Source organism: Scyliorhinus canicula, chromosome 13, assembly GCF_902713615.1.
Source record: "Scyliorhinus canicula chromosome 13, sScyCan1.1, whole genome shotgun sequence".
NCBI classification, from domain to species: Eukaryota; Metazoa; Chordata; class Chondrichthyes; order Carcharhiniformes; family Scyliorhinidae; genus Scyliorhinus; species Scyliorhinus canicula.
In genome coordinates, this window is record NC_052158.1 from 97,244,515 (window position 1) to 97,267,569 (window position 23,055).

The 23,055-nt window shown below is 48.3% G+C and overlaps 1 protein-coding gene across 6 annotated transcripts in view; it reads right to left on the reverse strand.

Annotated features, from left to right (window-relative positions):
- si (sucrase-isomaltase (alpha-glucosidase)) overlaps positions 1–23,055 on the reverse strand; it is a 200,304-nt gene that overhangs the window by 70,095 nt on the left and 107,154 nt on the right. For all 6 annotated transcript variants that reach the window (XR_005462898.1, XR_005462899.1, XR_005462901.1 and 3 more), the window contains 3 exons: positions 20,751–20,924; positions 19,038–19,181; positions 8,847–9,062 (listed from right to left, as the gene is read on the reverse strand). Coding sequence is in view for 2 of the 6 variants with exons in the window: in XM_038816696.1 (XP_038672624.1) it covers positions 8,847–9,062; positions 19,038–19,181; positions 20,751–20,924 (534 nt within the window). In the remaining 4 variants the exon portion in view is untranslated. The remainder of the gene's footprint in view (positions 1–8,846; positions 9,063–19,037; positions 19,182–20,750; positions 20,925–23,055) is intronic.

Sequence of the window (23,055 nt, forward strand, 5' to 3'; positions counted from 1 at the left end):
GCAGTGGCCAGTGCTCAGAGAGATGTCCATGTGCAAGAGCCTGAGGCGGTTTCGTCCATTCGGACCCAGACCACCTCCGGTTTCCTCAGCCACCACTTCACCCTCTCCGTGTTTGCCGCCCAGTGGTAAACAGGCGGTTCAGTAGGGCTAGGCTTCCCATGTTTCATCCTAGCTGCAAGATGGTCTGACGTATCCTCAGGACTCTCTTTGGCTCCTCCACCAGCTTAGAGAGATTACACTTGTGGAGTCTCATCCAGTTGTGGGCAACTTGTATCTAAGGTAACTTCAAAAGTTCATAGGATATAGAAGGACGATTAGGCCATTTGGCCCATCGAGCCTGCTCTGCCATTCGATCATGGCTGATCTCATCCTGGTCTTAACCCTACCGTCCTGACCGGTCTCCGTAACCCTTCAACCCATTATCAATTAAAAATTTGTCTGTTAAGTTTAAATTTACTCACTGTTCCAGGATCCACCGCACTCTAGGGTAGTGAATTCCACAGATTCACAACCCTTTTGGAGAAGTGGTTTCTCCTTAACTCTGTTTTAAATTTGCTATTCTTATCCTAAAATTATTATCACTTATTCTAGAATGCCCCACAAGAGGAAGCATCCGCTCCACATCCACAATATCCCTCACTTTTATCATCTTGAATACCTCAATTTGATTTCCCCTCATTCTTCTAAACTCTATTCAGTATAGGCCTAAATTGTTCAATCTCTCATATGGCAAACTCGACATCTCTGGAATCAGCCGAGTGAACCCCCTCTGAACTGCCTCCAATGTCACAACATCTTTCCTGAAATAAGAAGCCCAAAGCTGTGCACAATACTGCAGGCCTTATTGCAACACACTTCCTGACCTTTATACTCTATTCCTTTAGCTAGAAATGCCAACATTCCTTTCGCTTTCTTTATTATTTGCTTTACCTGCATGCTAATTTCCTGTAACTCATGAACGAGGACCCACAGATCCCTCTGCAACGGAGCATCCTGCAGTCTCTCCTCATTTATATAATAAGTTGCCTTCCCATTTTTCGAACCAAAATGCATGACCTCACACTTAGCCACGTTAAACTCCATCTGCCACATGTTGGCCCACTCTCCTAACCTATCTTTATCCATTTGTGAGGCTCTTATTTCTTCATTGCAACTTACTGTCTCATCTATTTTTGTGTCATCTTCAAATTTGGCCATTGAACCTACTATTCCTGTATCCAAGTCATTAATATAGATTGTAAATAGCTGGGGCCCAAGGACTGAACCCTGTGGCACCCCACTAGTTACATCTTGCCATCTGCAGAAAGACCCATTTATCCTAGACTTTAAGTCTTCTATCTGTCAGCCAGTCTTCTATCCAAGCTAATAAATTACCCCTAATCCCCTGTGACCTAACCTTGTGAATTAATCTTCTGTGCGGCATCTTATCAAACGCCTTCCATAAATCCAGATATACTACATCTACAGGATCCCCATTATCTGCTGTTACATCTTCAAAGAACTCTAGCAAATTAGTCACACATGATTTGCCCTTCATGAAACCGTGCTGACTCTGATGGATAGCGTTTTGTCTTTCCAAATGTCCTGATATTACTTCCTTGATAACTGATTTTGACAATTTCCCAACAACAGATGTTAAACTAACTGGTCTGTAATTTCCCACATTCTGTTTCCCTCCCTTTTTGAATAAGGGTGTCACATTAGCATTTTTCCAATCCACTGGAACCTGTCCTGTGTCCAGGGAACTTTGGAATATTATAACCAATGGATCCACTATCTCCGTTGCCACTTCCTTTAACACCCTAGGTTGTAGGCCATCAGGCCCGGGGGGCTTATCTGCCCTCAATCCCAATAGTTTGTTGAGTACCATTTCTCCAAATAGTTTGCTGAGTACCGTTTCCCTATTGATGCTGATTTTGCTAAGTTCCTCCCTTTCTATTACCTCTGAATTGCCTGTTCCTATAGGAATGGTGCTAGTGTCCTCCACCATGAAAACTGAGGCAAAGTATTGATTTAGCAGCTTTGCCATTTCTGTGTTCCCTAATATTAACTCTCTGGTTTCATCTTGCAAAGGACCAGCATTTACTTTCGCAACTTTCTTCCCTTTTCGGTACTTAGAAGCTTTTGCTATCCTTTTTGATATTCTGCACTAGTCTTCTTTTATAATTTACCGTAGCTTTTTTTATTACTTTTGTTTGAAAGTTTCCCAATCTTCCAGCCTGCCATTGGACTTTGCAATATGATATACCACCAGCGGGATTCTCTGTCGGCGGGATTCTCCACTCTGCCGGCTGCGCACCCGCGCCTGCGGGTTTCTCGACAGCATGGGATGGTGACAGTGGGAAACCCCATTGGCTGGCTACCGGAACGGAGGATCCCGCCGTTGGTAGGGGTGTGTCACGCTGAAAAACGGGGCTGGCGGAACAGAGAATCCTGCCCCATAGATTTTGTCTTTATATTGTCCTTGAACTCCTTGCTTAGCCATCGATGTCTTTTACTACTATTATCATCTTTCTTCCTCTATGGAATATCTTTTAGTTGTGAGGAATGGAGTATCTCCTTAAACAACTGCCAAAGTTCATCAACTGTCCTACCTTTTAGCCTTCCTGCCCACTCTACTCAAGCCAAACCAGCCCTCATGCCTATGTAATTACCTTTCTTTAGTTCCAGAATGCAAGTGTGTGAGTTCTATTCCAAACTGAATCTTGAACTCGACCATACTATGGTCACTGTTACCAAGAGGATTCTTAATATAAGGTCACTAATTAATCTGGTTTAGCTCAGTGGGCTAGACAGCTGGGCCGGAATTATCCCCTACCCGGCGGGGCGGGGGTCCCTGCGTAGGGGAGTGGCGCCAACAACTACGGTGTTGGGCATCCCCAAAGGTGCGGAATTCTCTGCACCTTTAGGGGCTAGGCCCGCGCCGGAGTGGTTGGCGCCACGCCGACTGGCGCCAAAACCGGCGCCAACGGCCATTGACGCCCGCCGCCCGGCTTCGGGGCTGGCAGAAAGGCTTTCGCCGGTTCATGCATTCGCCGGTGCGTCAGCGGCCGCTGACGTCATCACCGGTGCATGCGCGGTAGGGGGGTTCTCTTCCGCCTCCGCCATGGTGGAGGCCATGGTGGCGGCGGAAGAAAAAGAGTGCCCCCACGGCACTGGCCCGCCTGCCGATCAGTGGGCCCCGACCGCGGGCCTGCCCACCGTGGGGGCACCCCCCGGGGTCCGATCGCACCGCGCCCCCCAGGACACTGGGGGCCCGCTCGCGCCGCCAATCCCGCCTCTAATGAAATGAATGAAAATCGCTTATTGTCACGAGTAGGCTTCAATGAAGTTACTGTGAAAAGCCCCTAGTCGCCACATTCCGGCGCCTGTCCGGGGAGGCTGGTACGGGAATCGAACCGTGCTGCTGGCCTGCTTGGTCTGCTTTAAAAGCCAGCGATTTAGCTTGGTGAGCTAAACCAGCCCCAGAGATCCTCTACCAGAGATGGTTGAAACCACGGCGGCGGGATTGGCCTCTCAGTGGCGGGACTTCGGCCCATCGCGGGCCGGAGAATCGCCGCAGGGGGCCCGCCGATCGGTGCGGCGCGATTCTCACCCCCGCCAATTCCAGGGTGGCGGAGAATTTCGGCAGCCCCGGGCGATTCTCCGACCCTGCGGGGGGTCGGAGAATTTCGCCCCTGGTCTCCTTGTAACCATGTTTCTGTAATACCCACCAAATTATGCTCTATTGTTTCTCTTTGCATCGTTAACTCGTCGAGTTTGTTCCAAATGCTTTGTGCATTTTGACACAAAGATTTAAAATTTGTTCCACCGCTAAATTTCCTTACTCTTCTATATTTCCGTGGTGCATAAAGACATAGACCCGTTCTGTCCCTCACCTTTATTTTCTGGTAACCATCCACCACATTGCTAACCTGTACCCTTACCGCCTCCTTTAATTTTTTTTTAAATTTCCCCTACAACTGAACCCTCCTCTCCCCACCCCCATCCAATTAAAAACCCTAACTACAGCCCTAGTTATACGATTCGCGTGGACTCTGGTCCCAGCTTGATTCAAATAGAAACCGTACCATCGGACCAGCTCCCTCCTTCCCTCGTACCAGTGCTAATGCTCCATGAATTCAAACCCATTTCTCCCACAACTATCTTGGAGGAACGCATTTACCTCCGTAATCTTATTAACCCTGTGCCAATTAGCTTGCGACTCAGCCAGTAATCCAGAGATGATTACCTTTTTGGTTGTGCTTTTTAATTTAGCTCCTAGCTGTTCATACTCCCTCAGCAGAACCTCTGTTCCTGTTCTCCTTTGTGGTTAGTACCTATGTAGACTTTGACAACTGAATCTTTACCCTCCCACTCCAAGTTTCTCTGTTGAATTTGGTTTGGGTCACTTTAAATGGTAGCTCTTCCAGCTCCACTCTTCCCTCTCGGGAGTATTTTGCTTTTATCCAGGTTGCATTTTTAACCTGAGAAGGCACTAAACTCCCTAAGGAGTCCTGTTATCTTTCCCATGCTGGCCAGAGGGTTCAATACATACAGGAGCAGGTCATCTGCATAGAGCAAAGTTGTGCTCTCTGCCCATCTACCACTCTGCAGGTCCAAGGACGATGGCCAATGGCTCGATTGCCAGCGAACAAGAGTGAGGATAACGGGCACCTCTGCCTCATTCCCCTTGCACTGAAGCTGGTGGCAATCGTCCAAACGCTGATCATAGGAGCGCTATACAGGAGCTTCACCCACATGGTGAAGCTTGCGACAAATCCAAACCGATCAAGCACCTCCATTCTATTCGATCGAAGGCTTTCTCAGTGTCTAGGGAGACGATCCCTCTGGTGTCTTCTCCAAAATGGGGGCCTTTAATGCTTTCAGCAAGGGCAGCACGGTGGTACAGTTAGCACTGCTGCCTCTCGGCGCCGAGGTCCCAGGTTCGATCCCGGCTCTGGGTCATTGTCCGTGAGGAGTTTGCACATTCTCTCCGCGTTTGCGTGTGTTTCGCCCCCACAATTAAAAGAAGAACAGGGTATGTGGATTGGCCATGCTAAATTGCCCCTTAATTGGAAAATATTAATTGGGTAATCTAAATGTGTTTATTTTTTAAATTATTACATTCAGCAGGTGTTTGATGTTTGCTGTCTGCCCTTAATAAACCCGGTCTGATCTTCCACGATCACCTCTGGCAGGCAGATCTCCAAGAGCCTTGCCAGAGCTTTCACTAGGGCTTTTTCATCAGTATTTAAGAGAGAGATGGGTCTGTATGATCTACTGGTCGGGTCTTTGTCCTTTCCGAGAATCAGTGAGATCGAAGCCTGGTCCAGCGTGGGTGGCAGGGCTCCTGTCGACAGTGAGTCTTTGAACTTCCCCTTCAAGTGCAGGGCCAGTGCTACTGCAAATGTGTTGTAGAAGTTGACCAGGGGCCCATCCAGTCCTACCACTGTTCCTGACCGCATGGAATTAATGCAATCCACAATTTGATCCAGGCCCAGCAGTGCTTCCAGCTCTTGTTTCCTGTCCTCCTCCACCAGTCTGTCAAGGAACTGCTTCATCCCCAAGTACCCCTCCTGGGGTTTGGAGGTATACAGACCGTGGTAAAAGTTTGCAAAGTTTGTTAACCTCGTTTGGGTCTGCCCTTTCTGTCCCTAACATGCGCTCTTTATTTTGCGGCTGCTTGCTTTCGTAGTTGGTGCACTAACATGCAGTCCCGCTGACCATAACGAAATGCGCCCCCCCCCCCGGGTCCGTCACTGCGCCTGTGAATGAAACTGTCACGTTAACTAATACGGCCACCAGTAAGTAACCCCTGAAAACCATGGATACGTAACCTCAGTGAGGCATTGGTGAATTCTAAGGCTGTTCCTCAATCAACTGAATCTGGGAAACTGGGTTCCAGGGAACGATTCAGCGGACTGAAGTTAAAGTCCGCTATTGGGTGTACTGAGCAGAGCTGATGGATCCTATTGTAGTTCACAGTGACCACATTTGTAACAAGTGTTGTTTGCTCGAGGAACATTGCGATACACCAGGAAGGAGGAAGAGTTTGGCAGCATGGTGGCGCAGTGGGTAGCACTGCTGCCTCATGGCGCCGAGTTCCCATATTCGATCTCGGCTCTGGGTCACTGTCCGTGCGGAGTTTGCACATTATCCCCGTGTTCGCGTGGGTTTCACCCCCACAACCCAAAGATGTGCAGGCTAGGTTGATTGGCCATGCTAATTTGCCCCTTAATTGGAAAAAATTAATTGGGTATTCTAAATTTATAAAACAAAAGGATGGAGGAAGAGTTACTTTGACGCTTCAGGAGGCAGTCGCACCCCATAGACTAAGTACCTTGAATTCGGTCAGTGGTCAAGGACGGGAGGGTGCGACTACAAGTGAGGAAAGTTGAGGGATCCACAAGGTAGCACTGCAGGACCTCAGCCCCTGTCCAATATGTTTGAGAATCATGTTCCATACATGGAGGAGAGTGCGGGCTGCAGGGAGGATGAGCAAAATTACCATAGGACCATGGTACAAGGAACTATTCAAATTGGCGATGAAAAGAAAAATGTAGTCATAGTCGGAGATAAGAGTCAGAGGAACAGACACTCTGTAGCCTGGATTGAAAGTCCAGAAGGCTGTGTTGCCTGTCTGGTGCTGGGGTTTGGAACATCTGCTCTGGGCTAAAGAGGAACTTGCAGTCGAAGGGGCAGCATCCCGTTGTGGTCGGTGTTGGTACCAATAACACAGGTAGAATGAGGGAACAGGTTCTTCATAGAGAGTTGAGGAGCTAGGCACTCAATTAAAAAACAAAACCTCCAAGGTTATAATCTCTGGATTATAGCAATGTACAAATTGGCATAGGGTACATAAAATTAGAGAGATGATTATGTGGCTCAAAGACTGGTGTGGGAGAAATGGGGTTTGATTCGTGGGACACCAGCATTAATGCTGGGGAAAGTGGGGGCTGTATCATTGAGACGGCCGACATCTGACCTGTGCTGGGACCAGAGTTCTTGCAAACAGCATAACTAGGGAAGTCGAGAGAGAGGGCTTTAAACTAAATAGTGGGAAGGGGGATTCTGGTGAGGGGATATATAGGCTTACAGAGCAAAAGAATGTGGCAGCGTTACAAAGCAGTTATATAGGTAATATATACATATAGGTAATTATACCCAGAATGTGACAGGAAGGGGCAGAAAGTACAAACATGATAAAACAGCAATAAATAGGCAAAAAGGGGAAAAATAGCTCTTTACTTAAATGCACATAATATTCAGCAGAAGATAAATTAATCAATGGCACAAATTGAGATTAATGCGTTTGATCTTATAACCATTACAGAGGATGGGTTGCAAGGAGATCAAAACTGGAAGCTAAATATTCAGGGGTATGTAATATTTTGTAAGGATGGCAAGAATGAAAGAGTGGTGGGGTAGCTTTGTTATTATGAGATGGAATAAGTACAATAACAAGAAATGCTGTTGGATCAGAATCCATATGGGTGGAGCTAAGAAATAAGAGTTCGATTGGCCAAATGACTAACCTCTGCTCCTACATTTTATGTTCTAAGGGAACACAGAGGTGATTAATTAACACGTATGGAATGGTTTGTTTGAAAAGTCTGCTTAAATGTTTTATTCTGTGATGGGTTTTTATTTGCGCATTGTGGCCAAGAGCACGTTGTGATGGTCAGAAACGGAGAGAAGGGAAGATGTAGGATTGTTCAATGGAAATTTAGACAGGTATCCACTAGAAAGTTAGCTGGATGAGGGGATCATTGACATGCAAGCAAAACGGTGATGTGCTGGTTGTCTTCTCCTTTCCTCCTCCTCCTTAGCTGCTCACCATGTCTGTGATGGCAAGGGTTGTGTCAACATGAAGGCGGACAGGATACAAGAGTGTAATGAATCATGACACATACACTGGTGAGTACTGTGGGGTTCCTCCACAGCGATCCAGCCAGCAGAACCATTGTTGAACATCATATTGGTCTATTCAATGATGTTTCATGTGAAGATAGGACTCCCATAAGGTGCATGCTGGCCACATGTGTACTGAAGTCGTGAGATGCCTAGTCAGCAGATAGCTCTCACCCCACATATCCTATTTGATATGGTGGCTCAAATACCAAGGTATGAGTGGACTGGTGCAGAATAAAAACATCATGACTGTTGTCTGGATACAAGGTATTCACCGGTATGATGTGCTGAGCATTGTCACACACGGCACATTCGGGGAGAGGCACCCTTTGCTTTGTGATAATTCTCTGCATGTAGTTAGATGCAGTACCTGCAAAGCATGTGTGCACAATCAATGGCACACTGGACCATAGGGAAGTCCATTACACTGAGAAAGCCATATGCACATCCTCCTCATTCTCTCTCATCAGCGGAACATCAAGAACTCCTCTTTCCTGACATAAAGAGCATCTGCCACTTCTTTGATGCAGCAAAAAGGCGACAGAGAACTGTTTGAGATATCATCTGTTCCACCCTCGAAGGATCTCAGGTCACTTTCGTAACCACTGACACTGCCCTACTTGTTCTGCTCTGAAACAGCAGGACTGTTGCAAGAAAGAGTATGTTTCCATAAGCATCTCCTTCATATAACGGAGATGAAACATATATTGTTCCTGGCTTAGGCTGAGGGAAAGGAATTGCTTCCTGAAGGCCTCCTGCTAACAGCCCAAATTTCCACTATTTTTATTTACATTGTTCTATTGGAATGATTGAATTATGCATATTCTGAGCTCAAGGAACAACATTTAATTACCGGGAGCAGGCTGTAAATTAAACATGTGATGGATTGCACCAATTCCCACTTTCTAATGATCTGTAAGTTTTCAAATCCTCTTGGCACTTTGGAATCTTACCTTAAAATTCAACATATTGTCACTCAGGTAGGTGACATCAACCTGCAGGAATTCCACAGTTGGGGTCTGGCCTTTGTAACTCTCTGGATGTGCTGTATTCCTTCTAATTTCAGCACGCATTCCATTTCCTCTCTGCGTAATCCTCTTGACTGAATTCAGGAGATAGCCATTATCACCTTCGTAGAAGCAGTGAGGTTCAGAAGGTACAGAACTCTTCTGCAAAAAACAAAAACCCAGGTTTCATCGACAACAAATATAGCTTGACTTAAAATAGCTAAATACATTTAAGTATTTTTCTCAACAGCAAGTGTAATAACGTATTAAATATTTTGATGTCTATTTCAGCAGAATTATTGTACTTTTCACAACATTGCTTACATTTTATTAGACCGTAGATATAATGGGTGGGATTCTCCCGTACCCGGTGGGGCGGGGGGTCCCGGTGGACGGGAGTGGTGTGAACCACTCCGGCATTGGGCCGCCCCAAAGTTGCAAAATCCTCCGCACCTTCAGGGGCTAGGCTCGCCCCGGAGTGGTTGGCACCCCGCTGGCCAGCGGGATAGGGGCCTGGCGCCATGTCAACTGGCACCGAAGGGCCTCCGCCAGACGTGTGCTGGCATCATCCCCACGCATGCGCATATGGAGTCACTTCCGCACCGGGAATGACGGATGATCACAGCCTCCAGTGCGGAAGGAATAGAGTGCCCCCATGGCACAGCCCCGCCCACGGATCGGTGGGCCCCGACCGCAGGCCAGGCCACCGTGGGGGCACCTCCCGGGGCCAGATCCCCCCGCCACCCACCAAGGGACCAACTCCAATTTACGCCGGCGGGACCGGCATAGAACGGGCGGGACTTCGGCCCATCGCAGGCCGGAGAATCCGGACAGCCCCAGGCCCATTGAGTAGCGCCGGACCCCGCCATTCTCTGAGGCGGGCGGTGCAACTCACGCCATGTCGGTTTTTGGGGGGCAGATGAATTGGGAGGATGGCGGGGGCAGGATTCATGCCGACCCCAGGCGATTCTCCCACCCTGGGGGGGGGGGGGTCGGAGAATCCCGCCCATTATTCCCATCATAAAAAGCAGTGCTTAATCAGCACATCATAAGTTAGATCAGGAGTTCCCAAACCGGGGTGCGCAGAACACAGGGATGCGGAGGAGCCTCCCAGGAGGGCCTTGGAATGGAACTCGGTGCCTCATTACAGCCCTGGTTCAAACATGGACAAAAGAGCTAAACTTCAGAGGTGAGGTGAGAGTGACTGCCCTTGACATCAATGCAGCATTTGACCGAGTATTGCCTCAAAGAGCGCCAGCTAAACTGGAGTCAATAGGAATCATGGAGAAGACTCTCCGCTGGTTGGAGTCACACCTGGCACAAAGGAAGATGGTTGTAGTGGTTGGTGGTCAATCATCTCAGCTCCAGGAGATCATGGCAGGAATTTCTCAGGGTATAGTCAGGATATAGTCCTAGGCCCAACCATCTTCAGTTCATGTCCAACTGCAGCAAGACCTGTACAACATCCAGGTTTGGGTTGACAAGTGGCAAGTAACATTCATGCCACTCAAGTGCCAGGGAATGACAGTCTCCAACGAGAGGGTCTAATCAATGCCCCTTGACATGCAATGGCATTACCATCGTTGAATCCCCCACTATCAACATCCTGGGGGCTAGACAGACACTGAACTAGAGTATACACATAAATACTGGGGCTACCAGAGCAGGTCAAAGGCTAGGAAGCCTGCCTACCATCTGCAAGGTCAGGATTGTAATGGAATATATGCCACTTGCCTGGATGAGTGTTGTTGTAGATGGAGCAAAGACTCCATAAGAGGCCAGGCTAATAGGATACAACTTTGTTTATTCTCACACTAGATATCACACCTCTCCACTCCCCGCAGGGTCACCTCCCTGGCCTACTTCCAGGTCAGGGTTTATATCCTGTGGGGAGGTCCTTCAATTGGAAGGAAGCACTGCCCCCTAGTCACCTGGGTCGCTAATACTCTGAGGTGTAGGAGGGGAATTGGATGCAATACAATTTCTGTCCCCGTAGGGGGTCAGAACAAGTACAGTTCCAACAACACTCAAGAAACCCGACACCATCCAGGACAAAGTTGCCCGTTTGATTGCTAAACCTTCCACGAACAATTAATCCCTCCACCATTGATGAACAGTGTATCATCTACAAGATGCACTTCAGGAACATACCAAGGTTCTTTAAATGGCACTTTACAAACCCACGAATGAGCATTAATATCTGGAACATAAGGACAAGAACAGTATGCAACCAGCTGAAGGTTCCCCTCCAAATCACTCACCATCCTGACTTGGAAATTGTGGTGAACTACTGTGTGCACCTATATTAGGGGATGTAAGGTAGGACCTGCACTACAGGTTCGCCGGTAGCCCCTGCCGGCAAGCTCCGCCCACAAGGAGCCATATAAATATGCGTGTCCTCCTCTGATCTGCCATTTCGCCAGCTGCAGTAAGAGGCCACGCATCTGACTGCAATAAAGCCACAGTTGTACCAATCTGAGTCTTTTGAGCAATTGATCGTGCATCAATTTATTGCAGTCAGATTTTCTAAGAAATGGATATCAGAATCAAACCAGATCTCCTGCAGCTGGATCCGCACTCGCCCGTCACCAGAAAGGACTTTAATCACTGGCTAGCTTGTTTTGAGGCTTACATCAACGCTGCGACCCCCATGCCGACGGAAGCTCAAAAGATTCAAGTCTTATACTCCAGATTGAGCTCCAACGTGTTCTGTTGATCCAGGACGCCCAGAATTATGCAGAAGCAATGGCACTCCTAAAAGAGAACTATGCACAGAAAGCAAACACACTCTTCACCAGGCACGTACTCGCCACTTGCTCTCAACTCCCTGGCGAGTCTATCGAAGACTTCTGGTGGGCCCTAATCACACTCGTCTGGGACTGTGACTGTCAGGCCGTTATGGCCACCACACATTCCAATCTCCTCATGCGAGACTCGTACGTAACGGGGATTGCGTCGGACCCCATCCGACAATGACTGCTGGAAGGGGCCACGCTCGACCTAAGGGAGACAAAAGCTTTAGCGCTCTCCATGATGGTCGCATCTCGTAATGTCCAGGCCTACCCCACTCGCCACGCGGCCCACCCGTCTTACCCCTCCTGGACCCCGCAAATGACCCCCCCGGTTGGGGCCCAGCTTAGTCAATACGCCACCCGCCAATCCACACATCCCGGGGATTCCCACTGTGACAGTTAGCAGAAGCACCCCCGCTAATGCTGCCCGGCCCGCGCCACCACTTGCAAGTTCTGCGGTAAAAAGGGCCACTTTGCAGCTGTGTGCCAGGCCCGCGCAGTCGCCGCTACCGCACCCGCAATCGCCCCCTTCCCCCAGCCAAATGCACAATGGGCTCCGCCACCTTCTCCTCCCGGGGCCACGTGCGGCCAGTGGGCGCCGCCATCTTCTCCTCCCAGGTCCACATGCGGCCAGTGGTTGCCACCATCTTTTCCTCCCAGGGTCATGTACGGCCAGTGGGCGCCGCCAGCTTCTCTTCCCAGGGCCAGGTGCGGCCAGTGGGCGCCACCATCTCCCCCCCTCAGTCCACGTGTGGACCATGGGCGCCGCCATTTTGTTCCCCACAGGACCTCCGGACGCCACCATCTTGTCTCCCCCACGGGGCTGGAACGTCAGATCTGGGTCGCCGACGCTCTCCATCTGAAACCTCGGATGACCACCCGCAGCTCGCCTCGATGACACTGGACCAATCTCGTGCTCACAACCTGAGCGCCACTTCGACGACGTTGAAAATCAACGGCCACGTGACCTCTTGCCTGGAGCACCAAAAGCTTCAAACACCCGGATATGGTAAGGCGCTGCTCCCCCGCGGTCCACCCCGCCAATCAATGGAAATCCCTGGCCTCCGGATCCCACTCTGTCCCGATCTGAGGGTTCTGAACGGTCACTGTCACTGTCACTGTCCTGGGCGTAGAATTCAGCGGTTTCCGTATCTAGATCTTCCCAAACTTCTGCACTGCACTATTGCTGGGCCTGGATTTCCAGTGCAATCTCCAGAGCTTCACCCTCAAATTCGGCGGGCCCCTACCTCCACTCACCGTTTGCGGCCTCGCGACCCTCAAGGTTGACCCCCCCTCCCTCTTTGCCAATCTAACTGCGGATTGCAAGCCCGTTGCCACCAGGAGCAGACGGTACAGCACCCAGGACAAGACCTTCATCAGGTCCGAAGTCCAGCGGTTGCTTCGGGAGGGTATCATCGGAGCCAGCAACAGCCCTTGGAGAGCTCAAGTGGTAGTAGTAAAAATGGGGGAGAAACACAGAATGGTCATGGACGTGGCAGCTTGATCTTGTGGGGCGGCGGAGGGGAAAGAGTGCGTCTCTTGGAGACGCCGGCCCGATGATCGGTGGGCATCGATCGCGGGCCAGTCCCCTCCCGAGCACGGTCGTGGTGCTCGCTCCCCTCTCCGCCCTCCCACAGGCCCCATACTCACCTTTTGCGCTGTGTTCACGCTGGCAGCGACCAGGTGTGGTTGCCGCCGGCATGAACAGGTCGGGAACGGCAGGCCGGTCGGCCCATCCGGGCTGGAGAATCGCAAAACACGACATGCCGTTTTGGGGGGTGGGAGAATCGCGGGGGGTGCCAGAGCGGCCCTCCCGCGATTCTCCCACCCGGCGTGGGAGCAGAGAATCGCGCCCATGGTATACGTGCCTTTATTAGCCGAAGTATAGATTTTAAGAGCAGGGAAATTAAGCTGAAACTGTATAAAATGTTGGTTAGGCCACAGCTAAAGTATTGTGTGCAGTTCTGGAATCCACATCACAGGAGGGATGTGATAGCACTGGACAGGGTGCAGAGGAGATTTAGCAGGATGTTGCCTGGGCTGGACAGTTTTAGTTACGAAGAGAGATTGGATAAATTGCGGTTGTTTTCCTTGGAGCAGAGGAGACTGAGGGGGGACATGATTGAAGTGGATAAAAGTATGAGGGGCATAGATAGCGCAGACAGATAGAAACCTTTTTCCTTGGTGGAGGGATCAATGAAAAGGGGCATAAATTTAAGGGGCTGGAGGTTTGGAGGGAATGTGAGGAAATCATTTTCACCTCGAGGGTAGGGGGAGTCTGGAGCTCACTGCCTGAAAGGATGATGAAGGCAAATAGCCTCATTGCATTTAAGAAAGATTTAAATGTGGACTTGTGATGCCAAGGTAAACAAGGCTATGGGTCAATTGCTGGAAATTGGGATTAGAATAGTTAGGTTGTTATTTTTACCCGGTGGAGACGCGGTGGACTAAAGGACCTTTTCCATGCTGTAGATTACAAGACTCTATAACTATTAAATCACCATCGATTAAGGTTTGGCATTTTGTTGTTTGATTTGCATTTGTATGTGATATATCCTGTAGAGCTGCTTCATTGAGAGACTGGGAGTTCTGCTCCATCAGCCAGGGTGCAATGTAAACACAACATAAGCTCAGCCAATATAGGCTCTGATGTTCTTTAAGAATATTGTGCTCCTCAACTTCATGTTTTAAGCATAACGCAACCAAACAGTTCACAGATTGGCACATCAGATTTCCTTCATCCGGATCTGGTTAAGAAGTCGGCTGAAACAAATGAAGCAGAAAGGTGTACTGTTAAACTGAATGAAGTTTGAGTGGACTCCTGCTTCTTAGGCCTTTGGGACCTAAATTAAATTTCTCTCTTTCGCTTGCCAGAGGAACTCTATATTTCCAATTTGAACCTTAACTCCTTCTGTTGAATTTCATAATGAACCGCACTCCAACACACTGACCGGAGAACATTTTCCATCGAGGTTTCCTACACCTCACCCTTTATACTTGTTCTATGTAATCTAAGATTTCCCCATGTCTATTCTGCAGACATTTTAGCTATAGCCCCCAGACTCCAATTTCCTCACCACCATCTTTAGGCTTTGCCCTGTTCTCCTGCCTTAATTTTCAATACCACCCCACACCTCAACCTTGCCTCCGTTCACATGCTCCAGCCTCACAACTCTAACCAAACTGCCTCAACTTCTGCAACCTGTTTATCTTCCCATTGTGCCTGCTCCTTGAGTTTAAATTCTCTAACTTTTGTCCTAATCCAGCTATCATCTATTTCCCTACAGACACTAACGATGGGATATTAATCACTGTCACAGTCCGTATCCTCCTCCACAACATTTGCTCCCTGAATGAATAGCATTTTTCAATTCATATTTCATTGAGAGCTATTTTCTTGATATCCTGTCACTGACTAAACCTAGCTATTGGATTTTTATTGCCTCCCCATGACTGAAGATTGCTAATCTGACCAGACATTCCATCCTGACCCAAACTGCTGTGACAGTGGGACAACCCACTTTGTCAAATCCTGCCTCAAACTCTCCCCTTACTCATCTCACATCTTATGTTCCTTCAAAGGCTTACATACCGCACTCCTCTTTTATACCCCCTGCATCTCCTTTCAAAGCATATGTTCCTTCTTTGAGCTATGCCAACATTCTCACAAGGATTACTCCCTCAAAGCCAAACGACTCCTTATCTTCAGTGCCTTATCCGCCATTTAAAAACTCGGCCATTCTGAACATTTTTTTCTGTCTGTATTATTTCATACACCAATAATTACACCCCTCCCCTTCACCCATATCCACACCTGATCTTATCAACAAGCCTCATTGCCTTTAAGGTCTCAATCAGTGGCGGATACCTGCTTCCTTGTCTCCTTCTTCAACCACAGTCCCGTAATCCAACATTTTTCCTCATCCACCAACAGAAAAGCACAGTTCCGAACTTTCTTATGAGGTCAATCTCAAACTCCAGTTCCCCTCTCAATTCCTCCAACCAGCATGAAACAAGAGTCGCCACTTAATTGTTGAATAAATATCTCACTGTTCCCCATTTCTAGCACCTCTCATTCACGATAAAGTCCATGGTCTTTATGGTCAATCTCCATGGTCTTTTGAGACCATGGGCGAAATTCTCCGACCCCCCCAGGGCCGGAGAATTGCCTGGGGCCGGCGGAAATTCTGCCCCCGCCATGGCCGGAATTCTCTGCCACCTGGGAATTACCGGGGGCGGGAATCGCGCCGTGCCGATCGGCGTGCCCTCCGCGCCGATCGGCGAGCCCCCTGCAGCGATTCTCCGGCCCGCAATGGTCCTGCCGTTGAGAGGCCAATCCCGCCGCCGTGGTTTCAACCACCTCTGGTGGCGGCGAGATTGGTGGCACGAGCAGGCCCCCGGGGTCCTGCGGAGGGGCGCGGGGTGATCGGACCCCGGGGGGGGGTGCCCCACGGTGGCCTTGCCCATGATCAGGGCCCACCGATCAGAGGGCGGGTCAGTGCCGTGGGGGCAGCTGACGCACCGGCGCATGCGCGAACAGGCGAAGGCCTTTCGGCCAGCCCCAACGCCGGGCGGCGGGCGTCAAAGGCTGTTGGCGCTGGATTTGGCGCCAGTCGGCGTGGCGCCAACCACTCCGCCGCGGGCCTAGCCCCCAAAGAAGCGGAGAATTACGCACCTTTGGGGAGGCCCCACGCCGGAGTGGTTGGCGCCACTCTGTTACGCCAGGACCCCCCGCCCCGCCGGGTAGGGGAGAATCTCGGCCCATCAGTCTAATATCAAGTCATGGAAGAGTGGCAACTCCCTTCAAGTGAACAATGAAAAAGATCAAAACAATCAGTACTGTCTTCTGCGAAAAAAATCCCCTCCCTTATTGCCAATCATTTGGTCCATTTTGCCAGCCATTCATTCATGTTTAAAGAGACAATCCAGAATCTTGGCACCCTGGTTAAATTAAAGCTGAACTTCAATCCTCATACCCTGTCCTATTTATTATCTGTAGTTTATTTTTATTCTTTCATGGGATGTGTTCATCACTGGCTTGGTCAGCATATATTGCCTATTCAAACTGCCCTTGAGAAGGTGGTGATGTGGGATCACATAAACCTGCAGAACACCCCAGAATCAGTACCATTATTCTGCTTCGCTATAATTAAAATGCAGCCCCAACTCGAGTACAAAAATGCAAATGAGGGTGCTGTGTACAATGGTGTTGTTCATAGTGACTTCCACCCTCCCCGCCATTTTCAGCATCAAACAGTGATTTTGCTTTGGGTGTAGTGAATGGTGACTATCTGCACCAGCACCTAAAACTGCACTATTGATTTTGAGTATCTCTTTGGATGTTGAGTGGACATAATTTCACAATAACACAGATTGTAGCCCTGCTGATGGTGAGTGGAATTTTATATATTTTTTTCAAAGTATTGTCTCCGATCAGATAACCGGAGGGCAGCCTGCTGGTTGCCTTGCCGGGTTTTCCCACTGTATTTTAAAACACATTGAAAAAGAAAAGTTAAGAGGCTGGTCCCAAAACGTCATGCTGGTGGGGGCAGCCCCTGAATGAGCCCCGCCCCTTCAGCAAACTCAGCTCAAGGCACCTTGATATGAGCAGAATAAATATAAAAAAGAACCCTACCCACATCCACGGAACCATCCTCCAATCACCCGGAACCTCACCGACAGAAGCACCCAACCCTGGCACTGGCTCGGCACTCAGTGCCTGGGTATGACTCTCTCCATTCTTAGGGCTGTGCATAGCTGTGCGATGCTGGCAGAGTCTGTTCGCCAGTTCCCTGTTTATAAAAACTGTCAGGAATCCTGCTGACATAACGTCACACTGCCAGAGGAGGGGGAGGACATTCATACATGAGGGTTTCCAGAGGGGAGGCCCGCTAATTATATTAAAGGGCATTCAAATGCATGGTGGGAACCCTGTTACATCGCTGCTGGGAGGCGGTGACAATCGAGCGGGAAACCCGCCAGCGTAAAGCTGTTTTGGGACTCCCCCTCAATTCTCCAACCCCTCTGTCAGTTTGCGGACCCCAAACATATCATTTTACTCGGAACCTCACGTCCCCGGTGGCACACGACTCCAAGACCGATGACCAGATAGTGAAATTGGTCAAATTGGTGGGTGGCACGGTGGCACAATGGTTAGCACTGCTGCCTCAGTGTGAGGGACTTGGGTTCAATTCCAGCCTTGGGTAACTGTCTGTGTTGATTTTGTACATTCTCCCAGTGTCTGCGTGGGCTTCCTCCGGGTGCTCCAGCTTCCTCCCACAGTCCAAAGATGTGCAGATCACATGGATTGGCCATGCTAAATTGTCCCTTAGTGTCTCGGATGGTGCAGGTTAGGTGGGCAGTGTATGGGGCGGTCTGGTCGCGAGGTCCATGGCAGGGTCAACAGGCACAGAGGAGAAAAACACACGGTCCTCATGACTGGACCGGAGTCAAAGGCCCAGGAAAAGCACCCGTGTTTGAAGTAGACTGCTATCAGTGTAGAGCAGACCATCCCCAGGAGGTCTGTCATATTCGGGAGTTTGTGTGCTCCTGGTGCAACCGAAGGACGCACATTCAAGCACGTTGCCACACTAGGCAAAGCGTGCCAATGCAAAAACAAATAACAACAGCAGTCCATAGCACCACTCAACATAGTGGAGAAGAGCTCTGAAGAAGAGCATGCAATGCATTGGTTGAATGCAGTCCAATTGGATAAGACAGCCCCGATGGAAATTGTCTGAAGGATAAACCGCTTGAATGGAAGTCGACCTCAGGGTTTCAGTGACTTTAGTGAGGAGCATACTTCCTAATATCTTTGTGCAGGAACTCAGTCTTTAAGCTTGAAGAGTACATAACCAAGCTTTCCACGTACACCAGGGAAACTTTGAAGATCTTTGGAACAATACACCAGTTGCATACAAAAGGGCAGAAAGCCAATCTGTCTTTGTTTGTCATGAAAGGGCATAAACTCAGTCTGTTGGAAAAAGATTGTGAAGACAGGGAGCACAGGGAGCTAGGCCAGGTTAAAGGCATCAAAGTCAAAATCTGAAGTGGTTTATGTAGAAGTGGGTACAACTCTGCAACTGTTTAAGCACTCACACAGAGTCTACAGAAACAGTCCATCTGCCTGTTGATAAGAATTCTATAACAGTGCATGCCAATACTGGGCTGGCCGGAGTGTGACCGATGGTCAGAAATTCTCCCCATAACTGATGATGGAAAGTACAAACTTACAAACAACCTTAAAAATAATTTCTAAATATGTTCACATGAATAAAAATGTATGTCTGTAATAAATAAACAAACTTTCTCTCTCAAAACAAGTTTCTGTTTTCAGATTACTTACAAGCCATTTGCAACCCCGCTCGATACAGATAGTTGCATTTGCATTTTTTTCAGGGTGACAATCTATCCTTTCAAATACAGCAGAATTCCATTGTACTGAGTAGGATTCTCCCAGTTCTAATTGAAGACCTGTTAGCTGAACAATCTATGCAAAGGAAAACACATTTATTACAAGAGTCATCAAAGTGTCCCGATTACAATAATTCAATCTTTAATTATTATTCTCAATAATAATTTTAAAGCATAAACTTCATTTTAGAGCATCTTTTGTGTTTGAGAATTCTATTTTCTTCGATCTTCAACATGGATTATCCTCTGAATTAGTATTCATTTTTGAACAGTCGCCAGATGGGCAGCAATGGCAAATGTGTCATAAATTCTTCTGTTGGCTCGTCAACTTTCCACTGGAAATGGCATCTGCCCGTATTTGGGTTGAGTGCATGCAAATCACCCATTATTAGCAGGAGGCTTTTATCCGATGCATTTCTAGTCATTAAATATCAAGAATCACTGGATCTCAAGAATGTCATCGCAATCTGTCATCCAACACTATTAAGGTGTGGGAGAGGGATGGACAGCTTAAAATTTAAATGTCTGTCAGGCTCAGTTCAATCAATCATGCAAACTTGAAATGACAAATCCTTTTAAATTCTTCTCTGCTTTACATGGTACCACTGATCTCAACAACTGCCGCAGTAGCAGCTCTCCCCCCCCCCCCCCCCCCCCCCCCCTCCCCCACAACCCACAGTGGGCCATGAGTAGCCCAGAAAATACGGCTGCTGTCTGCTCCCAATTTTCAAATTAATCCATCTTCGGAGCACACAGGTCGGCAAAAATTCCACCCTGATACTATCCTAACAGGAATCTCTGCCACGGTGTAAAACCTAATTAAATAAGTTTGATACAAATATACCTGCTGTAAATGAATGATTTGTTGCAATACAGTTTAATCTTTTACTGATATTATGGTTTCATGAGGTTTATCATTAGAAGATACTCGATCAACATAATAAGATAAAGCAAAGCAATTGATAAAATAACTTGTAATAATCATTACCAGATTAACGAATGTTACAAAGGTTGCACTGAGCGTTCACTCCAGATTAACTTCTCAAAGCAGGGGATGGTGAGAAAGAAAAAACGCTCAATTTTACAGGAAAATACTAATTGTCCAGTCATTACAATTCACTTTTCCCGCTGGCAGCGGATCCCCGTCAATGGGTTTCGCGGCGACATGAGATGGTTTCAATGGGAAAACCAATTGACAAGCAGCAGGATGATAGAATCTGGCCACCACATGGCTGAGGGTTTGGAAATCTCGCCCCTGGTCTTTTTTACCGCAGTCAGATAATGAGCGGCACCGACCTCTACGGGATCTTTCTTTGCAACTAAAAAGTGTCACTTATACAGATGACAGTCTCCAAAAGCATTTTTGGTGTTATCACCTTCTCCCACAGGATAGTCTTGTTTTACTTAATTCTGATCCTGCATGCATAAGATTCAAAGTTACCCCTGGAATCAAATTGCTCTGCTAAATATAGGAAGTAATGGAGAACCATAAACTGACATAATTTTGATATCTCGGTTTTATAGGTTAAAAGAAAATGCAGTTGGTCAGACTTAGTATCAGAATGGGACATTTAAGAGCTCAACAGGTAGTATATCTATTTAACTAAAGAAAGAATTATTGAGATTATAAGGAAGTTTCCATTACCTTAGTCTTTGCATTATAATTGATATTTTGTGGTGATAATGTGGTGACATTAGATCCATGTTTCACGGTTACTGATGCCAGGGCACTCTTGACACCAAGGATTCTTATTTCTCCAAATTTTAGGTTGTTTGGGTCAATGTATCCTTGTTTTAATACTGTAATATCCAAACGATTCTAAAATAGAACAAAACTTCATTAAGCATCTGATACAAATGATTTTCTTTCCCTGAGAGTGTTAAGACATTTAGGTCTTGTGCGTTTAGTTGCCCAATACAATGAGTTTGCTATCCACTAACAAGGCAAGCAAAGTGCAACTATTGAAGCAAGGAGCCTTGGCTGTAATGAATTAGATTTTCCTGCAGCAGGGCAACTAACTTCAGGTAGAGATTGCGGGTCCTTGAACTTGGCTGGTTGATGTGCTGCAGTTGGTGGGGCAGAGGTCGGTCGCAAAAGAGACAGAATATTGGTTGCGCAGTTCTTCTTATCCTCTGATCTTTCAAGCTCTTTTGGGCGGTCCCAATCTGGGATCTAATGGATCGATAGGATTTCGATCACCCTCATCGATTCTGGCCAATTAGGGGCGGATACCTTGATAGCTGGGCGGGTCTTAGTTATTATTGTCCTAGGCATGTAGGCACTCCCAAATAAGGTAAATAGGCACTCTGTTACTGCTGCTATCTTTCAATCTGTGTCCCATTGTCCTGGGGAAATTGGTGATTGACCTTTAGCAGGTGCAAGTTTCTATGTACATTTGGTTTCCTCTGCACAATACACAGGGGCTGTGTATTGTCTGTGTCCCAACCTGACCACAATTCCCATTATCCTTTGCAGGGCACCATTTTAGATGCCACATCAGACTCAACACTGGAGTTCAAACATTTCAAACTGTAATCTGTATTTTGTTTTCTTTCCTTGTTTTGGTTTCTTTCAAGTCTGCCACACACTTGCTCTCGGCACATCTTTGGCAGGGGATTTCATGAAGCGACAGTTACCATTGGGTCACGGCTCTGGCTGTATTTTTCTGTGCCCTGACGCAGCTATGCATTTCTGGGAAGGTGTTCTGAGCATGACTCCTCCAGAAATGCAGAAAGTACAGTTCATTGGAGAACTCCATCATCGCGCAGTAGCGTCGGAGGGAAAGATTGGACATGCCCCTTTTCACAGTAAGGCAAGTTTAAGTGTCCAGTGAGTGAGTGAGTAGGGTGGTTAATGGGTAAGGCAAGTGGGTAAATGAGTATGGAGGTAGGTGGGTATGGTGGCAGGCAAGTAGAATGGCAGTGATGCACAATCAATGGACACGAAACATAGATGAAGTCCGAAAGATAGGCTTTAATGCACAAGAAGTGTACCCGGCAGCAGATGTACAGTAGAAAGACTGACTGCCGGGAAGCACGGGTTCTTATATCCCGCCTCGTAGGCGGAGCTACCTACCTCTCAACCAATCGGCTGAGAGGCACATGACATACCCGGGCCAATGGGCAGCGGGTCCTCTGCACTAATAGCAGCTCATTTTCAGTTACCGTAATACCCCTAGTCATATTACCGCATTCACCCCTTGTTGAAAAAGAACCGGGGGGGGGGAGGGATGGTACGGGGAACGCGAACATTGGGGGGGGGTCTCCCGTGAGTACGTGAGAGACTGGTAGTATGACTAGAGATGTTTAGGTCATACCATTGCATTGATTGCTGCCTACTGGCCCGCAATTATGGGCAAAATACAATTATGTGCAAAATGTACAGTGTATAAAAATTGGGGGGGGGGAAATGGAAATGGAGAACAGACAAGGAAAATAAGAGCATCCGCAGGCAAGAGTCTACCAGTAGGTCACATTGATTCAATCAGTCGATCGGGCGCCTTGGATGTCCTGCTTAACCTGCGTAGCTGTGCCGGCGACGTTGGAGCAGTGTTCGTCCGTGACTCCGGGAGCGATGATCCTGTTCCTGTGTCCATACCCCTGGTTGGAGCTAGCGGGAGCCAGGCCAGGGGGGGGCGTCCTGTCCGCTGGGCCATGGGGGTGTCGGTGGGGCCGGGGGGGACTTGCTGGGGGCAGTTGGGGCCAGGTCCCGAAGGGAGACCATGTCCTGTCGGCCGTTGGGATACTCCACATACGCGTATTGCAGGTTTGCGTGGAGTAGCTGGACTCTTTCGACCAACGGGTCCGACTTGTGCACCCGCACGTGCTTCCGGAGCAGGATGGGCCCGGGGGTAGCCAGCCAGGTCGGGAGCGGGGTCCCTGAGGAAGACTTCCTGGGAAAAACAAGAAGGCGTTCATGAGGCGTTTGGTTAGTGGAGGTACAGAGGAGT